The sequence below is a fragment of the Pangasianodon hypophthalmus genome, chromosome 21 (assembly GCF_027358585.1).
Source record: "Pangasianodon hypophthalmus isolate fPanHyp1 chromosome 21, fPanHyp1.pri, whole genome shotgun sequence".
NCBI classification, from domain to species: domain Eukaryota; kingdom Metazoa; phylum Chordata; class Actinopteri; order Siluriformes; family Pangasiidae; genus Pangasianodon; species Pangasianodon hypophthalmus.
In genome coordinates, this window is record NC_069730.1 from 5106087 (window position 1) to 5132352 (window position 26266).

General features: G+C 38.3%; 3 protein-coding genes across 4 annotated transcripts; 2 read left to right on the forward strand and 1 right to left on the reverse strand.

Moving 5' to 3' along the window:
• The first annotated feature begins 624 nt into the window (after window positions 1–624).
• Window positions 625–11033, forward strand: rabgef1l (RAB guanine nucleotide exchange factor (GEF) 1, like). 2 transcript variants are annotated; one of them, XM_026941160.3, is made up of 9 exons: window positions 625–781; window positions 2230–2422; window positions 3038–3210; window positions 5371–5543; window positions 6382–6463; window positions 6555–6687; window positions 6849–6940; window positions 7868–8124; window positions 8431–11017. In XM_026941160.3, the coding sequence occupies exons 2-9, from the start codon at window positions 2244–2246 to the stop codon at window positions 8767–8769; spliced, it is 1428 nt and encodes a 475-aa protein (XP_026796961.1). In that variant the 5' UTR covers window positions 625–781; window positions 2230–2243; the 3' UTR covers window positions 8770–11017. The 2 variants fall into 2 exon arrangements, with proteins under 2 accessions (XP_026796961.1, XP_034170649.1); XM_034314758.2 differs by lacking the exon at window positions 625–781 and adding an exon at window positions 803–1008 and having other exon boundaries at window positions 8431–11033.
• Window positions 11034–11174: 141 nt separating this feature from the next.
• Window positions 11175–13795, forward strand: LOC113543113 (high affinity immunoglobulin gamma Fc receptor I). The gene is made up of 6 exons (XM_026941161.3): window positions 11175–11344; window positions 11435–11470; window positions 11751–12050; window positions 12186–12452; window positions 12664–12978; window positions 13409–13795. The coding sequence occupies exons 1-5, from the start codon at window positions 11320–11322 to the stop codon at window positions 12966–12968; spliced, it is 933 nt and encodes a 310-aa protein (XP_026796962.1). The 5' UTR covers window positions 11175–11319; the 3' UTR covers window positions 12969–12978; window positions 13409–13795.
• Window positions 13796–13814: 19 nt separating this feature from the next.
• Window positions 13815–20338, reverse strand: otol1b (otolin 1b). Its single transcript, XM_026941159.3, has 5 exons — window positions 20192–20338; window positions 16299–16702; window positions 15753–15842; window positions 15541–15612; window positions 13815–15446 (listed from the first exon to the last, which is right to left on the reverse strand). Exons 2-5 carry the CDS (start codon window positions 16693–16695, stop codon window positions 14563–14565), a joined length of 1443 nt encoding a protein of 480 aa, XP_026796960.2. The 5' UTR covers window positions 16696–16702; window positions 20192–20338; the 3' UTR covers window positions 13815–14562.
• Between the last annotated feature and the right edge of the window lie 5928 nt (window positions 20339–26266).

Genomic DNA, 26266 nt, shown 5'->3' on the forward strand with positions numbered 1-26266 from the left:
ATACAGTAAACAAAAAGAATCAAGAGGGTTACAGTAAATGAAATTCTGAAATGAGCTAAAGCATATTATATTAACTTATAAGTGGTATGGCATAAAAGAGTCTTACAAGCAATTGGATTATTTGAATTCTTTAAAAAATTCAAATACAGATCAACATCTTTCTTGAAAATAAAAAAGCAGGTATTTTCTTCTGAATATAAAATTTCGCAAGGAGTAGTAATAAAATAATTGTAAAATTTACATGGGAAGAGTCTCATTTCAAGGAATCACAAAAAAAAAAAAAAAAAAAAAAAAAAATTCTGGCTAATACAGAAGTTTGGGGATAAATTCCTTTTTAGAAAATGTGAAAAGTCAATCCAAAACACTTTGCAATAAACACAATTCCAAAATAAGTGGTCAGTTGTTTCTTGAAAGTGATGACAATAAGTTTCTAACTCAGTAAGTAATAGTAATAGTAAGAATAAGAAAGTTTAGTCTTGATCTTTTAACTTGATCTTTAATAACAAATAGTTATGCCTAAATATTTGACTTCGGATTTGACTGGGATGTTACACATGTTTTTTAAATCAGTAGATTTGTGAATAGAACTAAACCGGAGCCAGTTGAAAACAAAAACAAAATGAATAATGTCTTACACGGGTGACTTTTATTTTGACAGGCTGCGTTGAGTTGACGCACAGGAAATGGAAACAGCTGGGTTGACTGTCTTGGCTGACTTTCAGGCGATCTTTATAATTTTATGAGTGTGGAAAGAGCTGACTGACAGCGTTTGGGGTATCCGGTAATTGCAAGATGTTTACTAATGAATGCTAAGCTTGTTTGTGGTGTATGGTTTTATTACTAGTTTATTAAACCTAGCAGCGGTGAGCTAGGTTGTTTCCTGGCTAGCTAGCTAGTGTTAGCTTATAACAGGAGAAGAGAAGAAAACTTAATTATGTTATTTCTGGTTCATTTTTAGCTGCTTTCTAGTTGTTCGCTGGCCTTCTTTAAACAATACAGACTACCCAGGTAATTAAATTAAAACTTTAATATAGTTAGCTAGCTATATGCGTATGTTGTCATGTTAAGGTTATTGTTCTGAAGCTGTCAGAAGCGGCTGAATTCCAAATTAACGCTCATGCACTGCACAGACCTGCTGTCATAACGCTGACACGCACCCTAGTTAGTGCACTACGTGTCGAATAGGGAACCATTTGGGATGCGGCTAATGTCAATAATATGTAGCAATAGCTCGTGTAAATTCATTTTGTTTACACGAAACGTTATTATTTTATGCCGTGTTACACTGTTAGCTTGTTGTTGACATCTTTATGAGTGTCAGAAACATTAAAAGGATGAGAAACCTTTAACAGTATGGAGGTTAAATTAAAATAAATTAAAAAATGAGTGATTCGATTCCCATTTCAGTTCCGGGTGTTGACAATCTCAGGAGTCGATTCCACACAAACAAGATATGTTTTATTCATTTTTGATAAAATCTTACAAAATTGCGGATGCTTCTGGTATAACTGAAAGATTTTAGACAACCACTGCTCTCACCTTACAATTTTAGACAATTTGTCTGTGAACCGAATCAGTTTTACAGGGTAGAATTGACTCCAAATCTTTCAGTCGATTCCTGATTGACTCTGTGAATCGAATCTTTCTTTGATCAAGCTTTAGCCATTTTTAAAACTTTAGAAAACCTTACATTGTGATGAATTACCTGATGGCCAGCGTTTGAATGTCGTTGAATTATAACTGTTATGTAATACTGACTCGAAATCCTGATACTGTGCAATATTGTGAGTCATTGTAATTTTCTGAAGTGGACTATGGACTGTCAGAATGGCTGTTCGATCTTACAGCACCTCCGGGGTTGGGGGTTCGAATCCCGCCTCCACCCTGTGTGAGCAGAGCCCACACGTTCCCCCGTGCTTCAGGGGTTTCCTCTGGGGTACCCCGGTTTCCTCCCCCACTCCAAAGACCTGCAGTGTAGGCTGATTGGCATTTCCAAAATGTCTGCAGTGGGTCAACATGTGTGTGTGTGTGTGGGTGCTCTGCCAAGCGTTAGCACGCCATCCAGGGTGTCCCCCGCCTTGTGCCCCCTGTGCCCCCGGGATGGGCTCAGAGCATAGGATAAGCAGTACAGAGAATGGAAGAATGGATGGATCCTACAGTATCAAAATCTACGATAATGAACATTTCTTCCTGTCCAAGCTTACTGTAGTCTGGTTTTACCCTACACAGGTGTACAGAGAAGAATGAGTTCAAGAACTGAACATCGAGGAATCTACGTGGATCAGGCAGCCCTGCTCTGCAGTAAAGGCTGTGATTTTTATGGCAATTCAACCTGGGGAGGTCTGTGTTCCAAATGTTGGCGCGAGGAGAACCAGAAGGCACGAGCCAAGCAGATAGAGGAGGACCACGCACTAGCAGAGAGGTGGGTGAGGAGAGGAGAGGGTCAGTTCCTTCTATCATTATCATTATCATTATCATTATCGAGTTCAAATCCAGACAATGCCACAGCTATCTGTGACCAGGAGACAAGGGACCAAATTTCACCGTGCTCTCTGGGTGGGTGGGATGGCTTACCCTCGCTCCCCTGTCAGTCACAGCGACACTAAACAGTCGTGGGTGCCTGTGAGCTCATGTTTATGGAAGAGGGCAGATGGCATTTTCTTTCAAGTGGGTTACGCTGTCCTGTGACGCAGCATGAATAGCAGTTCATAAAGATGTGGTTAGTTGGCCGTGTCAACGTGTCACGGAGGAGGCATGTGTTACCTTTCACCCTCCCTGATTGGTACCTGACATGGGAGAGCTGGCTGGTGGGTGGGATTTGACAGGTGACCAAATTGAAGAGAAAAATGGATTGAGCATATGTGCATTTGTCATAAATAAACACATAGCCACATTTCTCACATTTGATTCTAACAATAATGTGTATATTTTACAGCCTCATACTGTCCACACATATTGTTTTGTGTATTGTGGTTTTATGCTGTCTGTGACTTACTGTGCATATTTTTTTGTTGTTGTTGTTGTTTTTGTCATCCAGACTGCAAAGAGAAGAAGAGGCAGCCTGTGCGGGTAGCAACCAGGGGGCGCACTCAGGGAACTCGTCCACCCGGCTGAGCAAACCGGAAGAGAAAAGGAATAGTCAAAAATCACGCACTGTCCCCACAGGAAAGAAATTTTTCACCACACTTGCGAAGACAACCCTAGGGAGAGGTAAGTCTGTGGGTTTTTCAAAAATACAATGTGTTAATATTATGAATTCTTGTTATTAAATGAAGATAAGACGGGTGTCTTGGTTACTGGAAATGAGGCATGAAACGAAGATGTTGCCTTCTCTAAATGTCAAGAATCTGTGAGTCATTTTTGACCACAGCTTTGAAAAGCACATGAGTAATGTCTGTAAAACAGCTTACTGTAATATCTTTAAGGTTTGTGACATTCTGTCCACTTGTGATCATGAGAGGCCTACACATGCTTTTGTGTCCGTTAGATTGGATTACTGTAATTCTGCCTTATCTGCCTGACTCAGGAGCTCTAATACCTATGTACAATGCATTTAAAATGCTGAAGCCAGAATAATGACACATAAGAATGAGGGCCCTCATTACCCTGGTACTAAAATCACATTGTTATCTGTATCTATCTTTTAGAAATGTGTTTGAGACTCTATAATGTAAGGAATAAAACACTCAGGAGTATGCTATTATAGGAAAATAAATATGATTATTCTCCAATAACAGCACATTTCAGAGTGTTTTGTTTCTCTTCTACCACTGCAATTTGGCAGTATTATTTTTATTTATTAAAGAATTATACATTATACTTTTTATCTAGGCCTATTTATAGTTACATTTTAAGTTGTAAGTGGAAACAAGTTAGTTCCTGTTATTTCTTATATTATAGGAGTCACAAACAGTCATTCCTGAACTTTGCCTTGAAGTTAATAAGACAAAATAAATAACGTTTGTTACAGAGAAACCACAAAGTGCAAAGTCCTCTGTCCTGAAGACTTTCCCATGGTGGAAAACGTACATCTCACAGAATACTTTAACATATTAATGATTATATTTTTCTTTGTTAAACAACAACAAGGTTTGTAACGTGCAGGCGAATGAGGCGGATGCTTGGCATTTATTTTCTTATGGGCAAATCCAACAGTTAGAATCTGTGTCCATAGCAGGGGTCCAAACACAGGCGAACAACATGCAACAAGGGAAACAGGCTTGGTTCAAAACAATTGTACAACACAGAAAGTACACTGAGACATAAAACTGACACAGCCGGGTATACATAGACAAACTAACCAATGAAAACCAGCACAAATGTGAACAGATCAACACAGTTGGATAACAAACCAATGACAGGACGGGACAGTCAGGACTAGAACAGAAAACTGATATGTAAGCACATGCCGTTGTGCCTCATGCCATGCAAAATGGAGAATCTGTGACAGCATGTATTATTATTAGATTTGGTTTATGTGACGTACCTGCCATACAGATCTCTGTGAACGAGCAGTTACTATAGCAACAATAACGAATTAGACCAAGTGTATTAATATAAACGTGTGATTTGACTTGCAATAGAAATCAAATACAAGAATTGTGGTATCATAGTATTTAAATGTCTTCATTGACTTCATTGACCCTCTCTATCTTGGAGGAATGTTGTTGGATCTGTTCATGCCGGATCACTTGTGTTATCAGTCAGCAGTGTGAGGCTGTGCTTCGTACAGGTTGTTGCTTTGTTAGTCAGATTACATCACTATGCATTTGCAAGCACATTCATGTGAGAAGTGATAACACTACGGGTCAGTAAGATACTGTTTCCACAACAACATTCCCACTGGAAAGATAAAGTTGGATGTGTGTTTTGCTTATCCATTCAAGTGCTGTAAGGGAAAGGGTGTATGCACACAGAAGTTCATGCCCCTACACTGTCAGCATTCTTTGGGTTTGTAGTTGAATGGCACTTTGTTTCCTGGCAGAAGATATATAAAGTGTTGTGTTTAAAAAAATAGAAAGCCTTGAAAAGATGTGTGGTGTTATTGGACATGCTTTAATGGCCACTCTTATTTTATTTTCTACAAAGCATTTATTAAAGGGCAGTCATATAAGCAAATGACAGTTGATGGAATTCTATGCTGACATCAATATTCAGTAAAATATTTGTATTTGTATTTTTTTTAACCCACATGCATAATGTACCACACATCCAGAGATCATTATTTTTGTTAGCTTCCACTCATATGTGTTTTAATGAGTTGTTGTTCTATCATTGCCTAATGTGCTACGTGAAGTTAGTACAGCGTGGTATTAAGTGGTAAGACATAGTATGATATATGATGAAGTCCTTTTTTTTTTTTTTCATCAGATGTCAATGTTCCCAGCCAGCCAGCTCCCACCACCTCCATCAGCCAGCAGCCTGTTGCAGACTCAGACCAAGCCACAAGACAGTTCATCGATTTCCTGAAGACCCTGCAAAAGCCTGGCCGGGATATTTTCAAACAGTGTCATTCTTTCTGTTATAGTGTATCTTACAAGAAGGTACTTAAATTCTATTCAGCCTTTTTTAAGGAGCAAATTCTGTTTATTAGGGGTGTAACACAATGCACCTATCTGTGCGTGTATCTGTTTAGTGCTCCAAATCATAGTATAGTATTTGTATTTAAACCCAAAGTGGGTGTGGCCTAACCCGGAAGTTGTTTGTGTGTTGTTTGGTTTTTGTTTTTTTTTGTTTTTTTTTTTACAAATGCAAATTATTGGGTTCATACCGGCAGTGCTAGCAGTATTTTCTAATGAGTTTAGTTGGGTCTATTTCCCAAAATTTAAACAAAATAATAGCCTAATATTAAGCCACCACGACCCTGACCAGGCAGTTACTAAGGATGAGTGAATAAACAGTGTAAATGCAAAATGCAGGACCGCATGTTTGTGCCGGAAGCTTTATATCTTCGTTTTTTTTGGTGCCTCCCACGGGATCCAAGTCCTGATGCACAGCTCTAGTCTCTGCCAAATGCCCTGTGGAAAAAAATGGGTATCTCTATTCATATCAGGACACATTACCTACTTGTTCCAAATATGTATTCATATTCGGTTACATCATTATTTTTTTATAGATATACATCAGTTAGACCAAAGCAGTGCCACACCTGTTTATATGAGATCTGAGTTTACTAACAGAGTACAGTACGTTAACACTCAGTTTAGCCTACTTTGTTAGCTACTGTATCATCATTGTTTGCAGTGCATCATAGGTACCATTTTTAATTTATGGTATTTAGTGTATATGTACATTAATGTTTTAATCTGATGCAGTTTGAATTAAATGCCTGGTGTCTGTTTGCTAGTTGACATACAGGAGTCTCTCTGACATTTCTTTCAGGATCTTGGTGCAGAGGATCTTTCAGAATCTGTGCAAGACTTTTACCAGAACTTGTCTGACCGCTTACACAATGTCTACAAAGGTAAAAGGCAAAAGTTCTTAAAGGGTTTATAGATCAGTTGATTATGAATGTGATTTTTCATGTGTTTGGTGTGTTTGTGTGTGTGTGACAGGGAGTCCAGAGCGAGTAGAGGCAATAATGGATGAAGTGGAGAGGTACATAACGCTGCAGTTGTATGAACAGGCTTTCTGTCCTGAATCCGCAGATGATGAGGTCAAAGACTTGGCCATCCAGAAGAGAATCAGGTGGGACATCAGAGGACAGCAGTGGCCAGTTACACACTTATGTCATTAACAAATGTATTAATTGTCTATTAATTTTACTTCATTTCAGGAAGATTTGTGTTAAAGTCTAAAAAAAAAAGTTTTAGTTAAAAGTCTAATTAAAAGCATGGGTGTATGTTTAGGGCTTTGCACTGGGTTACGGTTCAGATGCTGTGTGCCCCACTAAAAGAGGAGATCCCTGCAGTGTCAGACAGTCTGGACAAGGCCATTACTGGTAAGGTATTTGTTGTTGAGGCATTATAGGAAAAATAATCAACGATGGGGTGCTACGATGCAGGCTGTTGCAAAGTGGAGTTACTTTACCACCATGAACTGTTTTATTTCTCTTACACCATAATGATTTGCCAATGCAAAACAGTTCTATATTCATTGAACAACAAACACACCTTTAATCCATTTTTAGTTACATGTAATGTTGTGGAACATCCTCAAAACACATTAGTTCCTGTTATCACTTACATTATAGCAGCTATATACATGTATATATACATATACATGTATGTATATAGCTATATGTCATTCCCTCACCAGCCTCTTTTTTTTTTTTTTTTTACTCTATTGAAGTTAATAAGACAAAAAAGCAAGATGTCACTTTACTGTGAAATGTCCTGAAGGCTTTCCCGTAGAGGACCTGATACAAATCCCTGACTCTTACAAAGCACTGACATTGGAGACTCCTTCCAAAATTATTTTTAAAAATGTTTCAATCTCAGTTATCTTTTATCCAAATCAATAATTGCACACTTTTTTAAATGTGTTTATGTGGATCATCTGCCATACAGTTTCTTGTGACCTAGCTGTTACATATTAGAACCAGTGCATTAATATAAAGTGAACACTACTGTTGGAGCTGCAGCGCTTCAACAGGCCTTTGAATGTCCTTAGGTGTTACATTCCTGCACTGCTTTAAGCATGGCACAGCTGTTTTGGGTTGTAGACTGCTTATTCCAACTTTAAGCAAGCTGAATGTTTCCATTGTTTTTCCATCAACAGTCTTTAGCATGGATATAGGTGTGGATGTGTGTTTAAGTACGATGATTATCATTAGATGTTATGATTCTTGATTATCCTTCATACTTTGTTTTGGGATGATCCATGCAAAGCCCCACTAAACAAGGCTTTATAATGCTCCTTGCTGCAGATATAATTGAGATGGACTCCAAGCGTGTGCCCAAGGATAAGCTGAGTTATGTCACCAGGTGCAGCAAGCACATCTTCAGTGCAATAAAGCGCAGCAAGAGAGAGGCCGCGTCGGCTGACGACTTCCTCCCAGCGCTCATATATGTGGTGCTGAGGGCCAACCCACCCCGGCTGCAGTCGAACATCCAGTATATCACGCGCTTCTGCAACCCCAGACGCCTCATGAGCGGCGAGGACGGATATTATTTCACCAACCTGGTGGGCCTTTAACCTTAAGTCTGCTCACTTGTAGCTCATTTTTAAACAGGAACACTTTAAACTGGAAATGGGAGAAAGATTAGCATGTGAATTATCCGTAGTTCTATAATTATTGCGTTTGAATAAAATGAATTTTGGACTCACATTTTAGAGTCATGTATCTCACATATTGCCTTTATTTTGGTGTGGATGTATATTTTGAGCACTATTTATAATGGTCTAATATAAGTTCTACAAGTGCCCTTGAGAAATGTTAAACAGTACATGACTGAATGTCTATATCTCTCTGTTTTTTTTCTCACTTAGTGCTGTGCAATAGCTTTCATAGAAAAGCTGGATGCTCAGTCTCTAAACCTGAATCCAGAGGAATTTAAACTCTACATGTCTGACCAGGCTTCCCCTGACAGGCCCCAGGCCCCTGGAATCTCTTGTCCCTCATCCTCTTCATCACGGAGTGGCCCCAGAGCGGACAGGCCAGAGAATGACCTCATCGACTGGGGAGATGGAGTGGAGGCCTCTGTTCAGGATGTCCTGGAAGGGCTTCAACTGGACTCTTGCGCTCCATCCACCTCTGCAATCGACTCAGACAATGTAGACAGTGAGGGGCTACCGCCTCCTCTACAGCCTCAGGTTTTTGCTGGGTAGCTCTGTACCAGATCACACCACCCACTGAGTTCCTCTGTAATTGACTGTTGATATTTAACATGCCCCTGTGTGGGGGCCCTACTGACTGCAGGCTAATATGAAGTGGGTGATGGCGTCCTCACATAATCAGCAATCTGTCTCCTTATCTTTCCATTATTAGGGGAAAGGGATTTGCACATTTTTATTCTGTTACAGCTGAGCTCAGCACTCTCAGAATTTACGTTTTAGGTAAAACTTCACATGTTGTGATAGATTTAGCCATCATTCTAGAGTGAAAGCACACAAGAGGTTTTCCATTGCCAAGCTAACCTTCCGTCAGTATGTTTGACAGGCATTAGCAATGGGAAGCAAAATAATAGTAAAAGTTAAAAGTGCCATTTGTAATAATTAAAGGAAAAGGAAAAATGTGATTCACAAAATTAACATTCATCAGATCTTTTTAGTTCACTATGGCTCTCGTTTACTTTTTTCCGGCCCTGAAATTAGCTCCGCCCCCTGAGACGGCGAAAAGTTTAATTTATTTTATTCATTTTATTGCAGTTGCAGTTCATCTGACAGGCACCTAAGGACTTTAAAAATGATAAATTGCTCCTGTAAAGGTAGCAAGCTGCATGGTAACAAGAAGAAAGCTTCACTGAAATTCATAAACTTTGAGCATGGATTCGTGTAGTTAATACGAAATTCCACTGGATATTTCAGATGGCATCTGATGGGACACTTCTATAAATTGCTATGATGAATCAGTGGGATTCGACAGGATTCTTCAGAGTGTTTAACTAGCATCAGCCTCATTATTTAAAAAAAAAAAAAAAAAAGTAATGTAAAAATCTGTTGATTCTGTAAATTTTTAAAGAAGTGACCCACACCAAGAGAGAAGAAACATGTATGCATGAGAAATTAAATGTTTCTTATGAGGCAATCTGCAATATTTAAGCAGTAAACATGGCTTCAGTTTGATGAAGCTAGGTTTTATTCAATGTCTGGAAGGCAAGTGAGCAGGTTATTCTGGACCATTTGACCATTTATAATCAACGTGACCTCTGTGTGCATTCACAGCTCATTGAATGAGTGTTGGCCAACTCTCTCAGTCATCCTTTCACTGCCTTGAGGTAGCTATATTTATGCACTTTTAACCTATTTGCTTTAAGGAAATTCGCTTGAAAGAAACTATATTTAAAGCAGTTTGTTTTTCGTTTCACATAGCGAAGCCTGGTCAAAATGCATTTATTGTTACTTTTTATTCATAAGAAAATATGAATATGGAGAATTGAAGTATTAATCAGGGATATACCTTCCTCTTCTGTACAGGTGATTGAATTTCTGTAGGATTTTATCTTATGCACAGATTTCATGATATTTATTAGAGTATTTAATTGATTTTGTTTAACTGATATTGCGATCTTGCAGTCAATTTGGTCAGTGGATTATAAACTTTCAAAATTTAAGGAGTGTGATTTTAATTTTAGCATTATTTCATTTTAATCCGACTTGTCTAACATGCACACTGTGCATTGTATTGCAGTTATAACGTTGATGATGCACTGTGAACAGGTTTAATTCAGCCAACACCAGCTCCTCCCCAAAGCAGTTGTATTACTTGTTTCAATAGACACTACAGTTTAAATGCTGCATTCAGGATACTATTTAATACATTTATCCACCAACAATGCGATGTTAAACAATACTTCTATAAGGTTTAAAGGCTTTTTTTTTTTAACTGGACCACTAATCAGGATTTGCTGAAATAGCAGCCCAATAAATTCAGTAGCAATGGCTTGAATTTTCAGCACTTCCTGATTTGAGTTTTAAAAAACTACTAAATCTTCCTTATTCTGCAGTATGGGATAAAGAGCAGTCATTTTTAATACACAATATTGATGCTGTCTTAAGTAAACCTCCGTTATTATGATTGTTGTATTTCAACATTCTGGAAAGATGAACGCCAAATGCCTCCACTTGTATTCGTTCAGAGTATGCTTGAGGTCTGCGAGCCGAACTGCTTGATGATATATGACCTAACTGTAGTTAAAGGTCATAGGACAGGGCATGGATGTATATTGTTGATCGTTGTAGAGTGCATCAGAATTGCGTCTGTATTTATGTATGTTAAAAATAGATAATGTAATTAACAAGACATTTTTGCCACATGCATCTAGTGCATATATTCCTGCAACATTATTAGGTTATGCCCAAGTACAGGTGTGGCAGTTCATTGTAAAGGTCTAATGGCTATTTATGCAGTGAAACCTTAAAAATCTGAAAATTAAAGCCTGAGAATGAATGAAGGAATAAATTGTGTTTTGTTGTTTTTCTTAGTTTTGCTTCTAACATATTGAGCAGGCATTTCCAGCTATTCTTTGACTCTGGTTGTGCAAGTGACAGTGTGTTTTGCTGAAGCCAACTTTTTTTTGTTACGGTAAAGGAAGAGATGCTCTTTTCCTGTTTTTGTGCAATTGAAGTATAAAAGGGGGGAGTTTCTGGATCTCTTTCAGATTATAAAAGGTTAGTGCATTTTAAACAGATCACAGATCCAAAGGCAGTACGACCATCATGCACTTCTTCCACAACCTCTTTGGTGAGTGTGTGTAAAGATTATGCTATGTGCATCATGGCAAGATTTTGAGGTATATATTGAAGCTGGTCCATTTTTTCTTTCTTTTTGCAGTTTTTTTAGCCTTGCTTGCAAGTGTCAGGCTGGATGGTATGTATTATGGCATGTAAATACCGTACAATCTTTAATATAGTTACTAACCATCATGGGAACTGCTTAAAGTAATTTAAATGCTGGCTCCACACTCAATGCTCAAAAAGAGTGATTGATTTTGTAAAACAGTGTCAATTATTCTTGGTTAAATTCTATGATACTACTAAATTCTGTAGATTTTTAAATTCTGTAGAAAGTTAAATTTTGTAGATACTACTAATTTGCTTGGCAAACCTTTCCAGTCTCACTGACTAATTTCTTCCATTTGCACGTGTAGATGAAGATCCTGCACCACCCCCAGTGAAAGCCAAAGCTACACTGAGTTTGGGAGAGCTATGGTTCTTCTCAGGGGAAGATGTGCAGATGACTTGCAGTGTCCCAGATGACCCTTCAACCGATTGGTCATATCAGTGGTTCCTGGATGGTGTACTCTTGAGTTCCACAAACGTGTACAGTATACAGAAGGCACGAGTCCAGCAAAGTGGAAACTATACCTGTCAAGGACAGAAGCTGCTAAAAGAGTGGCCCTATTCCATGTTGACAATTCCAAGCAACCCTCTTAAAATAAATGTTGATGGTAAATGTCTTTGTACTAATTGTTGTGTAATTTAATAATCAGAAAACTATTTTATGATATATATATATATATATATATATTACAGATGATATATAATATATATATAATATTAGTATTATTTATACTCTCCCCTAGGTGGTTGGGTTCTCCTAAGAATGCCATTTGAGCCATTAATTGTTGAGGAAACTATGACTCTGACCTGCCGTGTCCGTGATGACCCCTTACTGTCAAAGGTGATCTTCTACAAGGGTGAGGTGGAGGTCACGAAGCAGAAAAACAAAAATCTGGTGTTTCCCAGCCTCAAGCTTGAGGATAATGGCATGTACTCATGCAGGGCCACATGGGTTAAGAACCAGGAATATCATTCTGCCCAGTCTGTGCCTTCTTCTGTGACTGTATTAGGTAAGACATTTTAAAGTAATGGATTCCAATCTAAACAAAGAGGCATGAAATATTAAAAATTATTACACAGAGGCATAAAGTCACAATGGCGGCGGTGTAGCTAGTAGTGATGGATGCATGATTGTGTGCACTAACTCACCCAGTATTCATTCACTGTTATCAACGTCCAATCCATAACATTCCAGAACCTATCTTCCCTGTTTGACTGCAGATAAATTGGAGACTCCCAGGTTGGTGTTACTTGGAAGTCGCGGTTTGGTGAGGAGTGGGAACCAAGTGGTCTTCAGATGTATCACCAAAGTAAATGCTAGAGAACAAGGCCTGAGTGTAGAATACCACTACCTCAAAGATGGCAACAGGCTAGGACCTGCTTCTGCCACAGATACATACGTCATCGCACAGGTGAGCAAAGATGATGCCGGAGTCTACACCTGCAAAGTCCGAGTAAGGGCTCTGAATGTGGTGAAGTGGTCTAATGAGGTACGGCTGAAGGTCCTGCCCCCTGTGAACCTGTAGTCCACAGAATGTAAGTTTCTGAGGTTTTTGGATTTTTTATTACAGTACATGTATTTAATATCTAATGCACCTCATCATTCTAGTGCAGGTCCTCAAGACATACTAATTATTTGGATTATTATATCCATTGTAAATACACACTGTAAGCAAAGTAGTACATGCTAATTAAAAATCTTTCATTTAGCACTAATTGGGGACTGTGTATAAAAAAAAAAAAAAGAATGATTTCCATCTTCGACCCAGAAGCTGAAAATAGCCTTGACTTGAAGCTGACATTCTGCAATTTATCCTCATAATCCACTGTCATAGAATATAAAACTAAAACGGCAAAATCTGTCATGCTCCATTTTTTTTTTTTTTTTTTTTTTTTTTTTTTTTTTTTTTTTTTTTTTTTTAAAAAAAAACCAACTCCACTGTATGTTTCTTTTTGCTACCAACAGAGCCATGTTCCAGACCTGGAATGCATGAAGCAAGACACCTATCATCCAAGTTCTGCACTGTTTTAGAATACTCTTGCATAGTTTACTGTTTTCTGCCTTTCTTCCATCCATCTGTTCACAATTTTGACCCTTAAATGTATCTTTTATACTGGATTGCGATTATGCAAATTATATTTTGAATCTGAGATACCATATTTCATCATCTGTAATTTTACAAGAACAGAGATAGAGCCTTAAATATCAGTGTTCCTATTTGATTTTAATACACATGCATGATTGGCTGATTTAAATCTGATAAAGCAATACTTTTTTCTTTGGAATATATGTGTAATAAATGATTTTTTTTTTTTTTTACAAACTATTAATAAACACATGAAACTGCTTCTACATGGAACTGCTTCTCGTATAACATGGGCTATTAAAGGGAAAAATTATTTTTATAATAAGAAATACAGTGTTCATCATTGGTGATGTACCAAGGTGATGGTGATTGCGTTTATAATAGGTTGGTCAAACAAATTTCAAAACAAATGTTACTGCTTCACACATGGGGCAATACAGGATGAGTGTACATATTTGTAAGATAACAAGATTTTGATTGTTCTAATTAATGCATAACATAATACATAGATTGCCTAAACATGGACATATTGGTTATATTGTATGGTGTTTGTTATCAAGGCTTAGTTGCTTAAGACAAAAATATTGGACATTTATAGAAAGGCAAAAAAACAAAATAAATCATGAAGTATGAAGAAAGGCCACATTCTTTAACATAAGAGCATATTGAATGCAGTAGTCTGCACACTGTACAATGAATTTACAGCATTGATTCATCCATCCTTGGTAACTGCTTCATCCTAGTTAGTTTATATATGGTTTAAAGTACTAATTTGTTTATATTTGGGAACCATAACCATTTACATTTATTAGAAAATATCACAGGTGGGTAGAAACAAAAAATAGTTGCAGGATTGGTCCGGAGGGTCTGCGTGGGTGGGAGGGATTTGTCAGAATTCCTTCAAGAGTGGGCAGGAATGGGATTAAAAAATAGTCCCTTGAATCTGAAACATCTCTTGAATCTGTATCTCAATCCCACATATGATGGTTATGTAGATTTCAGTGCAATGCCTGACCCTGGTTTGTCTTTGATGTCAGTCAGGATACAGCAAAAACCCTGAAAAGGTGCTGTCATCCTCACTGCTTGAGTAGGCACCATTCCAATCTCTTAGGGTCTCCACCCACACTTGGTCTCCAGCAGCAAGCTTCAGAAGCACTAGACTGGAGGCCTGGTCAATGTCCTGGCCCTGAAGTGCGTCCCGTGAACGCAACTTACGCACCCCATTCACAACCAAGGATGCACGCAAAGGCTTGTTTCTCACAGTTATCTGGTAAGAGAAGACATAAACCCCTGGGTAAGTGCAGTTGAACTTGCTGGTGGCGACATCGTAATGGTTTTCTCCGTTGTAGAATATCTTGTCGAAGCGTACTGGGAAGCCTGAAGGTGGAAATGACTTGCTTGGGTAGAGACCTACACTGAAGGCAGAGCGCAGTTGCCCCACAGTGTCACCCGCTGTCCCTTTCATACCTTGAAGGCCACGTTCACCACGCTTTCCCGGAAGACCCCTTTCACCTTTTGGTCCTCTTAGACCTCTTACACCTTGAGCTCCTTCAAGGCCTCTTGGTCCTGGCTCCCCCTTGATTCCCGGGCTCCCAGTTTCACCACGTTCTCCAGGTATGCCAGGGTTTCCATGCATTCCATGTTGCCCTGAAGAACCAGGATCGCCCCTCATACCCGGGGGCCCAGGTTCGCCTGGTTCTCCTTTTTGTCCTCTCTCTCCCAGCAGTCCGCATTCTCCCCTTTCACCCTTCTCCCCCTTGTCTCCAATCATGCCTGGTGGTCCAGGTGGTCCATCTTTACCTGCCTCACCTCTGTCACCTTTAGTTACATTTTCAGTAGGCTCTCCTTTTTCACCTTTAGCACCTTTGAATCCTGGCATACCACTTGCACCTTTTTCACCTTTAAGTCCGGTATCACCTGTATAAAGTTAAAAATGCAAGTAATACAGTATATTTCATGGTAATAAGCATGTTGTACATATTTAATTGTTAGATTAATGTATGACATATACCTTTCTGTCCAGCCTTCCCTGTATTGCCTGGAGAGCCTGCAAATCCACTGCTACCTTTCTCACCTTTTTCTCCTAATGCATTGCAAATGAGAACATGTATTGTCATATTATGATCTAATATATCATCCTTATCATTATTCTGATACAAGTTTGTTACAGATCATCTGCAGTTGCAAAATTTCAGTATTTCACCTGTCCTTTATGATTCTCACCTTTGTCACCCTTCAATCCTGGCGTCCCAGTTGGACCCATTGGTCCTGGAGATCCTTTGAGTCCTGGGTCCCCTTTTTGACCAGGAGGTCCTACACACCAAACAGATTAGCCTAACTCAGGTTTGAAGTAAATCATATATAAATATCATATATATGCTCCACCTACGACTCACGGAGCATCTGATATCTTTTGTATATCTGTCTGGCCACAAGCAACGGAACCTTAAAAGCTGAAATCTGATACTTCTGTAAGCCAGTTTCCATGGAGAAAACAAACTTTTGAACACAATGACAAGCTTTTCAGAGCGAGATATACTCACATTATCTTTGAAATTAGTTAGCTGCTTTTTTCAAAACAGTGCTGTTTAGATGTGATTGAACTAGTCAGGTAAAGTGCCATATATTGTGATAGTATGTGATTCTTAGCCAAGTTGAAGACATATGAAACGTATAAAACTCTCAAGCAAAAGCTTGAGGTCTGCCTTATGAGACTAGTGTCTAATACACTGGAAACTGAAAACTGTTTCGCAATATATATCCACTAACCTGGAGGCCCCATGTCTCCACTTGGTCCAGCAGGTCCACGTTCTGGAGGGCAGCACTCGCAGAAGTTGAGGTAACATTCTGTATAGTCCAGAGTGTAGTTATCCTGCACACTGTTGGGTGCCACTGTGGTGTCTGGGTGGTAACCCACATGCGCATTAGGGACGGTGGTACTCTCTGTGACAACAGAAGAAACACGGTCTTTTGCCTTGGTATAGTCCACTACCCTTGGTGTAACAGTGGATTTACCAACATATGCGGTAGTGTGGGCCAATTCTCGAGGAGGCTTCTTGGTGTATTGGTACTTGGGCCGTGGGGTTATCTTAATACCATCACTCATGGGTGACAAAAGCAGTACAGTCACTGCCAGGAAGATTGATCGAATACAGAGTTCAGTCATTGTGGATCTACGGATGAAGAAGAAAATTAAGAATTATCTGAGAATTACACATTTTATACGCTCAACCATTCAATACTGTTTTTCCTATCTATAGGAAATTCTGAGAGATGGCCAACCCAAACTCTTACTAAAAATGAGTGCTCAGTGGTTCTTTGGGTAGTTAATGGTTCTTAGCTCCCAAAAAATGTTGCATGGCGTGTCACCTGTGATGAAGTGCAAAGCATTATAGGACTGCATCTCAAGATTTTTAAGATATGTCAAATGTGTGTTTTCGAGATCAACAGAGTATCTGATGATACAACAATTTTTTTTTGCCTGGTTCAAAGCAAAAACCATAAGTATGGTGTGTTACATTGACAACAAGAACCTGCAATCTGCAGTTACTCACTAATAATAGGAATTAATATTGGTCTAGCATATAGCCTTGTAGTACTCTTTTAGTTTACTTTTGCTTTGTTTTTGTGATTTGCTTGATGATATACAGTCAGTCCTAGAGAGATTCTGAGATTATAGCTTTGATTAATGATATTGTATTTCCACTAATAAGGAGGTGATAATAGGGACTCTCTAATCCTAATGCTCCACGACTGGGCGATGCAGAATCCTGCCACAGTGGCCAAGTTTCTTTACCTCTCATGTGTATCCTGCTTTTGTGACATGGGATACAGCACCCTCATGAATCACTCCATCTAGTAGACAGCCAAAGGAAAAAAAAAGAACAAGAAAAAAGCCACAGGTTGCCAGCTGGACTTAGGGCAATGAGACTAGTCATTCAATATGGGAAGAATTTCTTCAGCACTTTTACCAAACCCCAATGAATGGCCTGGTGCCAAGCTTTAGGTTTAAAGCAGCAAATCTAGGGGTCTGGGCACTCAATGTCATGTTACCAAGGCAGAATGATTTATGAATGATTTATGCTGTTTCACTCTTCAATTGAACTGGCAGCTCCATTGTCCATATACAGTACACACAGTGGATGAGGGATCACTGAATGGTTTGAAAATTATGTAAAGCATATGCAATGACCATGGCAGTCACCAGATCACAACTTAGTTGACAACCTATGAAGGATTTTGGACCAAAGTATTAGAGAGCACTCTCCACCACCATTATCAAAACACCAACTGAGGGAATATCTTTTGGAAGAATGGTGTTCATCACTCCATTACTGTTCCAGAGACTTGTAGAATCTATGGCAAGGTGCACTGAAGCTCTTCTGGTGGCTCGTAGTGGTCCAACACGTTCCTTTATACAATGTAAAATTTCCTTTAATATACCAGCATGCCACTACATGGATACATCATGTAGGTATATAATTACCTATGGCATAATTGTGTATAATGCTGGTACAAGTGTATCAGATGGAGTAGTATATAACTGGGATCTTTTAACACCTCAGTGCCACTGCTGTGCTGAGAATGGTCCACCAAATAATATCTGTTCAGAAGAGGTTCTATGGTGGTACCTTCACACTGAAGTACTGGGGTTGAGGGTGCACATGCATAGCAACAGATGGGACACAGTCAGTAATTGTACACCTACAAAGTCACCTAAGGTCTAATTTTAACTCCTGGCTATTTTTCCTCTCTGTTTTGGCTCTCAAATTTACCCCATGTTTTAGCTCAGGGAATCAGAGTTTTATTCCAAGCTATTTGGTGTTACTCCAAAAAAGCTTTTGCCCAAAAGAGCACTGATAATCTCACCATAGCCCGAACCTGAGCTGTTTTTTTTTTAAGAGGAAAGAGCTTATCTAATGAAGCATCTGTTCAGGTTAAATGAATGAAGACCATACTGAGAGGGGAGAAAATTTAGACAGAAGGCAGGCCACACACACACACACACACACACACACACAAATACATTCATTCTAAAATTCTAATTCATATATCTCTGGGCAGAATCTCTGGAAACTGACTGATGAATCAATAGATTGGAGGCTAGCTTTTTCCTTTTCATCGAAGAACTGATACCGTAGAGTCCTGATACTGAAGAATGTATCAGAAGCAAAAGAGGTACTGATACTGAAGAGTCCTTCCGGAGGAGAATACTCCATACTGACCTGCTGGTATCACCCCACTATTCAACAGCCTCACCCATAGTGCTCACTTTACTTTCCTTCCACTCAACCCTTTCACTTAGCAAAAGCCCTCAGCTTGCCCCATGGCCACCCCATACCTCTGCACTCCTCAAGCCTTGAGAAGAGATAGGGTGAGACAGGGAAGAGCCCCTATCACAATACAACCCCAACAACCCACAATCAGTCCCAGCTAAGAAGAAATTATTTTTATGAAGTCTTTGACTGAGAAATTTAAACTTGCTCAAGAATTGTGCCCTAGGTGTAGGTGCACTCAGCATATGCCTGCATGTTTGCCCCCCTTTCCCCTTTTGTGAAGGGAGGGCATGTCTGCTATCTGAGCCCAAGGTGTGTTTAGCCTCTGGTAGAGTAACAGCTCAGGCTGTGCTCGAGCGGTAAGCCCTTAATGGGGTTCACTATGACCCTGTAAAGAAAGGAGTAGCTGTTGAACCATTTGCCTAAAAAGCCTCATTCTACTTCTTTATCTTTTTTCATCTCCCTCTTTCTGTTTCTCAGGCTCTCCATGCTGTCTTATGTGAGAAGTTGTAAAAAAAAAACAAAAAAAAAAAAACGTATGTATATACTATATGACTATGTTAGATCTGTAAAAAAAAAAAAAAAAAAAGAATGCAATTGCTAAAAAATAACACTTATCCTGACATCTCAACACGGGTGGGAAAACTATACAATATACAACCAGGTTGAACATCTCAAGAAGAAACAGATCGATGTAAAATATATAGTTTGAATGATCTAATTTGTGAAGAAAGATTTCTAGCTATATATTGATTTTCCTCAACATGCACCAGACAATATTGTGTTAGCATGATGTACTGATATAGATCGGAAACCTAACACACATACAGCTAAGATACAAGATACACCCTAGATACAACTGAGATACAGCTCAGACACCCAGACTAAATGTTTAACCTTTTTTCATTACGTAAGTTCCAACAGAGAAAAGAACTATCCATGCACAGCTACATCAACTTAAAAACATTGTGTCACTAATTTATTACTATATGCCATGTTGCAAATTTGCAAAGTTTAGTTCAAGAAGAAAACAGATCTGTAATAAAAATAAATATATAAATAAATAAAATTTTAAAAAGCATGATTTAAAGGAACTAGGAACCTTGCTCTAAGATGAAGCTGTCTGTCTTTGGCTATATACTAGCATTTTAGTAATGATGGTTGTTGTTCTTTAATAGATAGCATCATTATCATATTATAATTAATTTCAATATTAAGTGTTAATTATAAAATATGATCAAAATTCTGTGCTTCCAAAACACCTAGCATTATCATATCGTTTCATTATCCATTTGAAGTCTATCATTATACAATCTAGTCTAAATCCCAGAAATAATTGTCTCCAGAATTGATCCGTTACTCAGAAACATCTAGAAAAAAATTTACCAGATGTCAAGATCCTGCTGTCTTAGTTTCCTGTGCGTCCAGATATTTCCGTCTGATTAAAGACCAGAACTGAGAGAGGAAATGTTCTAATCAGGTTTTTGTCACTAGATATAAAGCTATACCTGCCAAAGGAGGAGTATCGCCCACTTTTACTCTCTCCTTAGTCTCACACACACACACACACACACTTTCCAGAAGTGGGTGGACTACGTTGGTTCTGGCCCAGTGCTCAGCAGTCACCCATATTGAATCTGAACAAAGTGCTGTTGCCGAGAGTGACCCAGAAACCTGACCCAGGCCCACTGAGCACTGTGCACTTCATTCACCTGCTTATCCTCTTCTTTCTTTCTCTCTCTCTCTCTCTCTCTCTCTCTTTCTTCCTCCATTCATCTTTCTTATAATGTATAATGTATATATAGGGAAATGTATATAAAAGAATTTGAGACTGAGGTTTGCGATCACACAATTTATGTGTCTAAAATCAAATTAAGGACAAAACAAATTCATATTTCAGTATTATTCATTATTACGTCATTCTCCAAAGTAAGGAGATGAATAAATAATAATAATAATAATAAATCTGTCTTGCCTCTACTTTAAGATTCTTTCTAGAGATAATAAAGAATAATCCTGCCATGGATCTTGGCATATCCTCCTGTACAGAAAAGTCACATGTGAATAATCATAAAATTAATGTGAAATTTAAAGATGTGGCTTTTAGACACTTCGCCTGTTAAGTTACACACATGTAATGCATGTGTTTTTATTGTTTTTCACTTGAGATTTTATTTTTAAATTTATCTGACATTTATTTTCACATGTGATTTTTACACATGATTATTTTCACATGTGATTATTTCACATGTAGGACATGTGGTTTTATGCATCATCAATTATTCACATGGACATTCACATGGACATAACATACATACATACTTTGACACGTTTTTCACATGTAATCACATATTACTCACATAGTCACATACATAGGAACAGATCACATGTGAAATATGTTATTTTCTGTAAGGGCCCTTTTGGGTAAATCTTTGTCTCAAAATGGATCCAAAATGATCATATGAGAGAATTTTTCTAAAGTTTTTAGAAAGCACCTTCAATCTGTAATTTGTCAAATGAGTCATTCAAGAAACTTGCAATAACTAGAAAAAACTGTGGGATAAAAACAGACTTTTATAGAAAAATGTTTCTACGCAAATTTTAAAAATTATTCATTTTATTTGATGATTCATGGGGGGAAAAAATGACAAAAAAGGCTGAAAAGCACAGTCTTGGGCTAAAATTTCTCTACCCACTAGAGGGGGATATTGGTTAGACTTTGGCTATTCAGAACTGTCCACTTTAGGACATTAGACCCATCCACAGAAAAATAAAGTGTTTGTTTTAGAGATAGTAAAACAGATTTTTGTGTAATCCACTGGTTCTATTGTTCAGTCTCAAAAAGTATCTTTATAACTGCTTTATCCTGGTCAGGGTCTTGGAGCTTACCCTGGGAACACTGTGTGTGAGATGGGAATATACCCTGAATGGGACACCAGTCAGTCGCAGGGTACCATGCACACACACAGCACACACACACTCACACATTCATTCACATCTAGGGGTAATTTACATAGCCGCTCCCAGCACCTACCAGCATGTTTTTGGGTGGTAGAAGGAAACCGGAGAACCTGGAGGAAACCCACTCGGACACAGGGAGAACATGGGAAACTTTACACAAACAGTAACCAGAGATCAAGATCACACCGGAGACCCTACGCTACCGGGGGCAACGCTACCCACCGTGCCAGCATAAAACACAACAGTATTTACAAAACAAACAAAAGATAAGAGCAGAACAGCTTTCAGGAAGAACATGATAACATTAAAGGAGAAAATTACAGCATTAATGGAGAACATGTAACCTTTAAAACATAAAAATGCTTAATTTGCGAAAATAGTAAGAACCATATTTTATGACAGTTTACATTAACCTTAAATTTGATGATTCCACAGATGAACTTCATAATCATTCTCAGCATGTGAATGTGTGCATCCTTTAGGCACACATTTGTCATGCTGATAACTTTGAGCCTTAATGGTATGAAGTATTTTCAAAGTAAACAACCTTTAAATTTAAAGCTTTTGTATATTTCATATTAATGTTGCGTTTTGCCTTAATGCTGTTCTGTTCTAATGTTGTCATGGTTGCTCTTAACTCTGTCATGTTCTTGTCTACTGGTTGTTTCGTAAGTGTTGAAATACTAAATTATAGGCTACATGGAAATGAATAGAACCCATAATACCACAGTATCTGCCTATTTGTGATGCCTTTGACAATGAAATAGCTTTCATTGTCCTGTTATTCCAGGCACAATAGAATGTATTAGGTTGCTGGTTAAAACAAAGAGGAGACAATTACAGATGCACACAGAGGTGACGGTCACCATGTCTACATCAGTAAAAACTTTGCACTAATCCCAAGACTGTGTTTTTCATATCCAACGCTCACCTTCACCACTGCAAGATCATTGTACCTGTGGGCTGCCACATTACTGATGTATAACACAGACAGAATGTGACAATCATCGAATCATCAAAACTACAGCAGCAGGTTTACTAGGATAAGGTGTAAATGATAATTGTCACAGCATTAGAATATTTCTACCTCTAGTTTGGGAGATCTGAACAGCTGTAGCCGTACCTGCAGTTTATATTCTCTAAATTCCCTGAAGTGTGTAATGGATAATTGATAAACTGAATTGTTTATTGCAGTAGAAAAGCCATCAAACAATGTAAATCTGGAAAGGAAGAAGAAAATTGGCTATTAGAGAAGTGTACAGCAAAAACCCAGCAAAAAGTGTTTATATAAGACCAAACTGGACACAAATTAGCACTATAAGAGTTGTTAAAGGTATACTCCAGTCGTTTTCCACCTAATCTCTATCTACCCATTAGAAAATCTCTATCTAGAATATAATCTTGATATATTTCACTGTCCTGAGAAAAGTTCGGAAAACCTTTTTAACCTGAAACTCGGCAATAATAAAAGTCTAAGGGCAGCTGTTGAAGTCTGTCAACAAACATTTATGCAAAACGTTTATGCAATCTGTGAATTAAGGCCTAAATCTGTATATGATCTTTTCAGAGATTTCTTTTTCAGAGCTCAGATGTGTTATCGGGACAGTCAGTTTCTGCTTGATCATTAACGGATACTGCAAAACTTCAGAAAGATGTACAGTAAGTAAACATTAAACTTTTACAGTTTTGCTCCAGTGCTGGAAAGTTGGATAAAACTTCATAAGAATAGTTTGGGTAAGACTTTCTCTTATGTTTATAAAAACTTGTTGGAATACAGCAACTGCCCTTAGATGTCCATAATAAATGACAGAGTTCTCTGTTGGTTCTTACACCTACAAATAAACATGTAAATACTTTTCTTGTGTAATCATTGATATAGTACAGAATTAGTGGATAGACATTAGGCTGAAAAACTCTAGAGACTCTGGAATATTCCTTTAATCCAACACTCTTGTCCTCTGCTGTTATACCTTGGGGTTGAGGAAGCTGAGGGTATTACAGGTTTCTTTAATAAAAACTGGTTGCCTGTTTCCCTCAATCCTGCCCACGAGGGCTATTTATAAGCTGACTGGAACAGCAGCAACACTGCCTGCTTCACAGCTCCTGAAATATTGATTCTTTCTAAAGGGCTTCCTTTCCAGATCTCTGGATAGGCACTGTCATTAGCTTTCTTGTTCCCCACCCCACCTAAAATATACAAAATAACCATAATACTTCATACTCAAATTCATTCCGATCATTTTATTGCTGTCTGGATAGGCTTCATTGTGAATTTAACAGCAGACCTAAACTAAATAAGGTTACAGTGACTGCTACTGTCAGGATAAAGCATCATTTATACTGACATAGGATGCAATATTGTTTACATTGTTTAAAAATATACGTTTCAAATTTATATGTGGAACAAATAAGGGTTCTCCAGTTGTTCTTTTAGGGAAACACTTAAAGATTCAAGACTACTTCATTTATTCATTCCTTCATCTTCAGTAAGCTCTTTGTCCTGGTCAGGGTCGTTGTGGATCTGGAGCCTATTCCTGAGAATATACACAGAATGGGACACCAGTTCATTGCAGGGAACCACACACACACACACACACACACACACACATACACATACACACACATTTACACTTAGAGGTAATTTAGAGTAGCTAATCCCCCTACATTTTTATTTATTTATTTATTTTTTATAGTAATAAAATATACTGAGCCCGCATTCATTCACTGCTGTCCAGGTACACGCATCTTATCACAAAGAAGACATGAAAGGATTTTATTTCACCGCTATAGAGTTGCATCCAACAAAAAATCCACCAGCAGACTCTTCTGAACTTTGCCACTTCCGCATTCCACAAATTATGATTGGCATCTCAGAATAAAAAACAATTCTATTCAAGTGAGATGTTCAAAACAATTTTTTTAAAGAATAAATACTGCTTGTTTTTCATCATTTACTCATTTTGGGGTTCAAACGAATAAATGACCTGGATATGTAGCAATAATTATTGTTTAGCTAGTAGCAAGAAGAGAGTAGATTAAAGATCACCATTGCTAATATGGTTGATTTTTAGACTTCTTGTGGTGAAACATGTAGAAACATTTAAAAAGGAGTCAATAGTTCACTTTTTTAAACAATTTTATTGAAAAAAAAAAACAGAAATAAAATTTAAAGCTGTTTTCATGTTTTCCGTTTTCATTTCTAAAACCAAAAAACGAATGAAGTCTTAAGTTTCCGCATTCCACATGCACCCTATTAAGCCTTGCCTTTCATCATGCTCCTTGCCGTCTTCCTTCTTCTGTGGGTTGTTTTTTAGCTTTTTTTAACCTTGTTTTTATTTCCCAATTAGTATATTATTTTCCATGCATTGTAAGATCATTCCACCCATTGCTCCATTTACTCCATTTCAATCCTCTGGCTGTTTTCTTGTTTTTGCCTCCTGGATTTGAAGTTTACATTCACAGTCCTCTTTCTGAGTTTCACAGAAGACTTTGTCACAAGATCCGGCAAATTTGTCCTTTTGTAAATGGAGTTGGCAGCTCAAAAGCCGTTGGCTGTGCTTTTACATAGTGAATATGATGGAGATCCTGATTAAATTTGGGACATCTGGTAAGAAGAACCCTTTCTGAAAAGGCAAATATTTTCATCTCACTAATAAGTGAGCTGGGAACCTAACTTTTGGAAGGAAACATTGAATGCCCCACAGTGCAAGAGTTAAAGGCCATACTCTGTGCTCATTTCAACTCAACACCAAGAAAAAGGGTCACCATGTAGCTTTCAGTCAGAGGATTCAGAAGTGGTGTCATGTTGCCTCTCACTTACCTCAGCTCAGGTGCTATTTTACTGGCCAATACCTGTAACCTATTCTAACTGGTTGCAGCTCTTGGCAGTGATCTTTGCACTGAAAATATGAGAGCAAGTAGCAGGAAAGCTGAGCTCAAAAAAGGTCTGCAAGTGCGTCCAATCTCTGAACAAGCGAAGAGTGAATTCATATGAGAGCAGGGTAAATGTATTTTTAATTACGAATAAAAGAAATCAGCATCACAGCAGAAGAAATTGTGCTTTTGTAAACAACCTTGTGGATCCATGCTTCTTTCACCAATCACAGAACGCTGGTCTTCTGATGGTCCCCAAGAGCCCAGCTTGGGTACTTTGTGTCTGTACCAGAGCTCCAGTCCCAGGCTTAGCCTATGTACTGTAGCTCTGTCATTTCTGTTCCTATTCATTTCTGATTTTCCTTGCTCAGCCTCTGCCTATGATATAAACCCTAGTGTTCTCTGTGCCTTTAATAAGCTCTCAGGGTATGCAGCTTTAGTTGCTGTTAAGGTGGACACAATTCTAAAAAAAAAAAAATAATACAAGGCGTATGGAAAGAGTCGCTGTCTGGAAGGACAGTGTTTACCAGAAAGTTCTGAAAGAAACTGCCGGATACTTGATTTAGCCTTACACTGGGTTAATGCTCCTAGACTATTCCTAGCTTCTACTTTTATCATCAGGCTTGA

What these genes read in the sequence shown, in the direction of transcription:
- rabgef1l (XM_026941160.3), top strand. Translation starts at nt 2,244, where the DNA reads ATGAGTTCAAGAACTGAACATCGAGGAATCTACGTGGATCAGGCAGCC. An exon ending in GACCACGCACTAGCAGAGAG is followed by an intron (nt 2,423 to 3,037) that starts GTGGGTGAGGAG and finishes TTTGTCATCCAG; the next exon opens with ACTGCAAAGAGAAGAAGAGG. An exon ending in ATAGTGTATCTTACAAGAAG is followed by an intron (nt 5,544 to 6,381) that starts GTACTTAAATTC and finishes CATTTCTTTCAG; the next exon opens with GATCTTGGTGCAGAGGATCT.
- LOC113543113 (XM_026941161.3), top strand. Translation starts at nt 11,320, where the DNA reads ATGCACTTCTTCCACAACCTCTTTG. An exon ending in TGCAAGTGTCAGGCTGGATG is followed by an intron (nt 11,471 to 11,750) that starts GTATGTATTATG and finishes TTGCACGTGTAG; the next exon opens with ATGAAGATCCTGCACCACCC. An exon ending in TTCTTCTGTGACTGTATTAG is followed by an intron (nt 12,453 to 12,663) that starts GTAAGACATTTT and finishes GTTTGACTGCAG; the next exon opens with ATAAATTGGAGACTCCCAGG.
- otol1b (XM_026941159.3), bottom strand. Translation starts at nt 16,695, where the DNA reads ATGACTGAACTCTGTATTCGATCAATCTTCCTGGCAGTGACTGTACTG. An exon ending in AGGATTGAAGGGTGACAAAG is followed by an intron (nt 15,613 to 15,752) that starts GTGAGAATCATA and finishes GCAATGCATTAG; the next exon opens with GAGAAAAAGGTGAGAAAGGT. An exon ending in AGGGAAGGCTGGACAGAAAG is followed by an intron (nt 15,447 to 15,540) that starts GTATATGTCATA and finishes AACTTTATACAG; the next exon opens with GTGATACCGGACTTAAAGGT.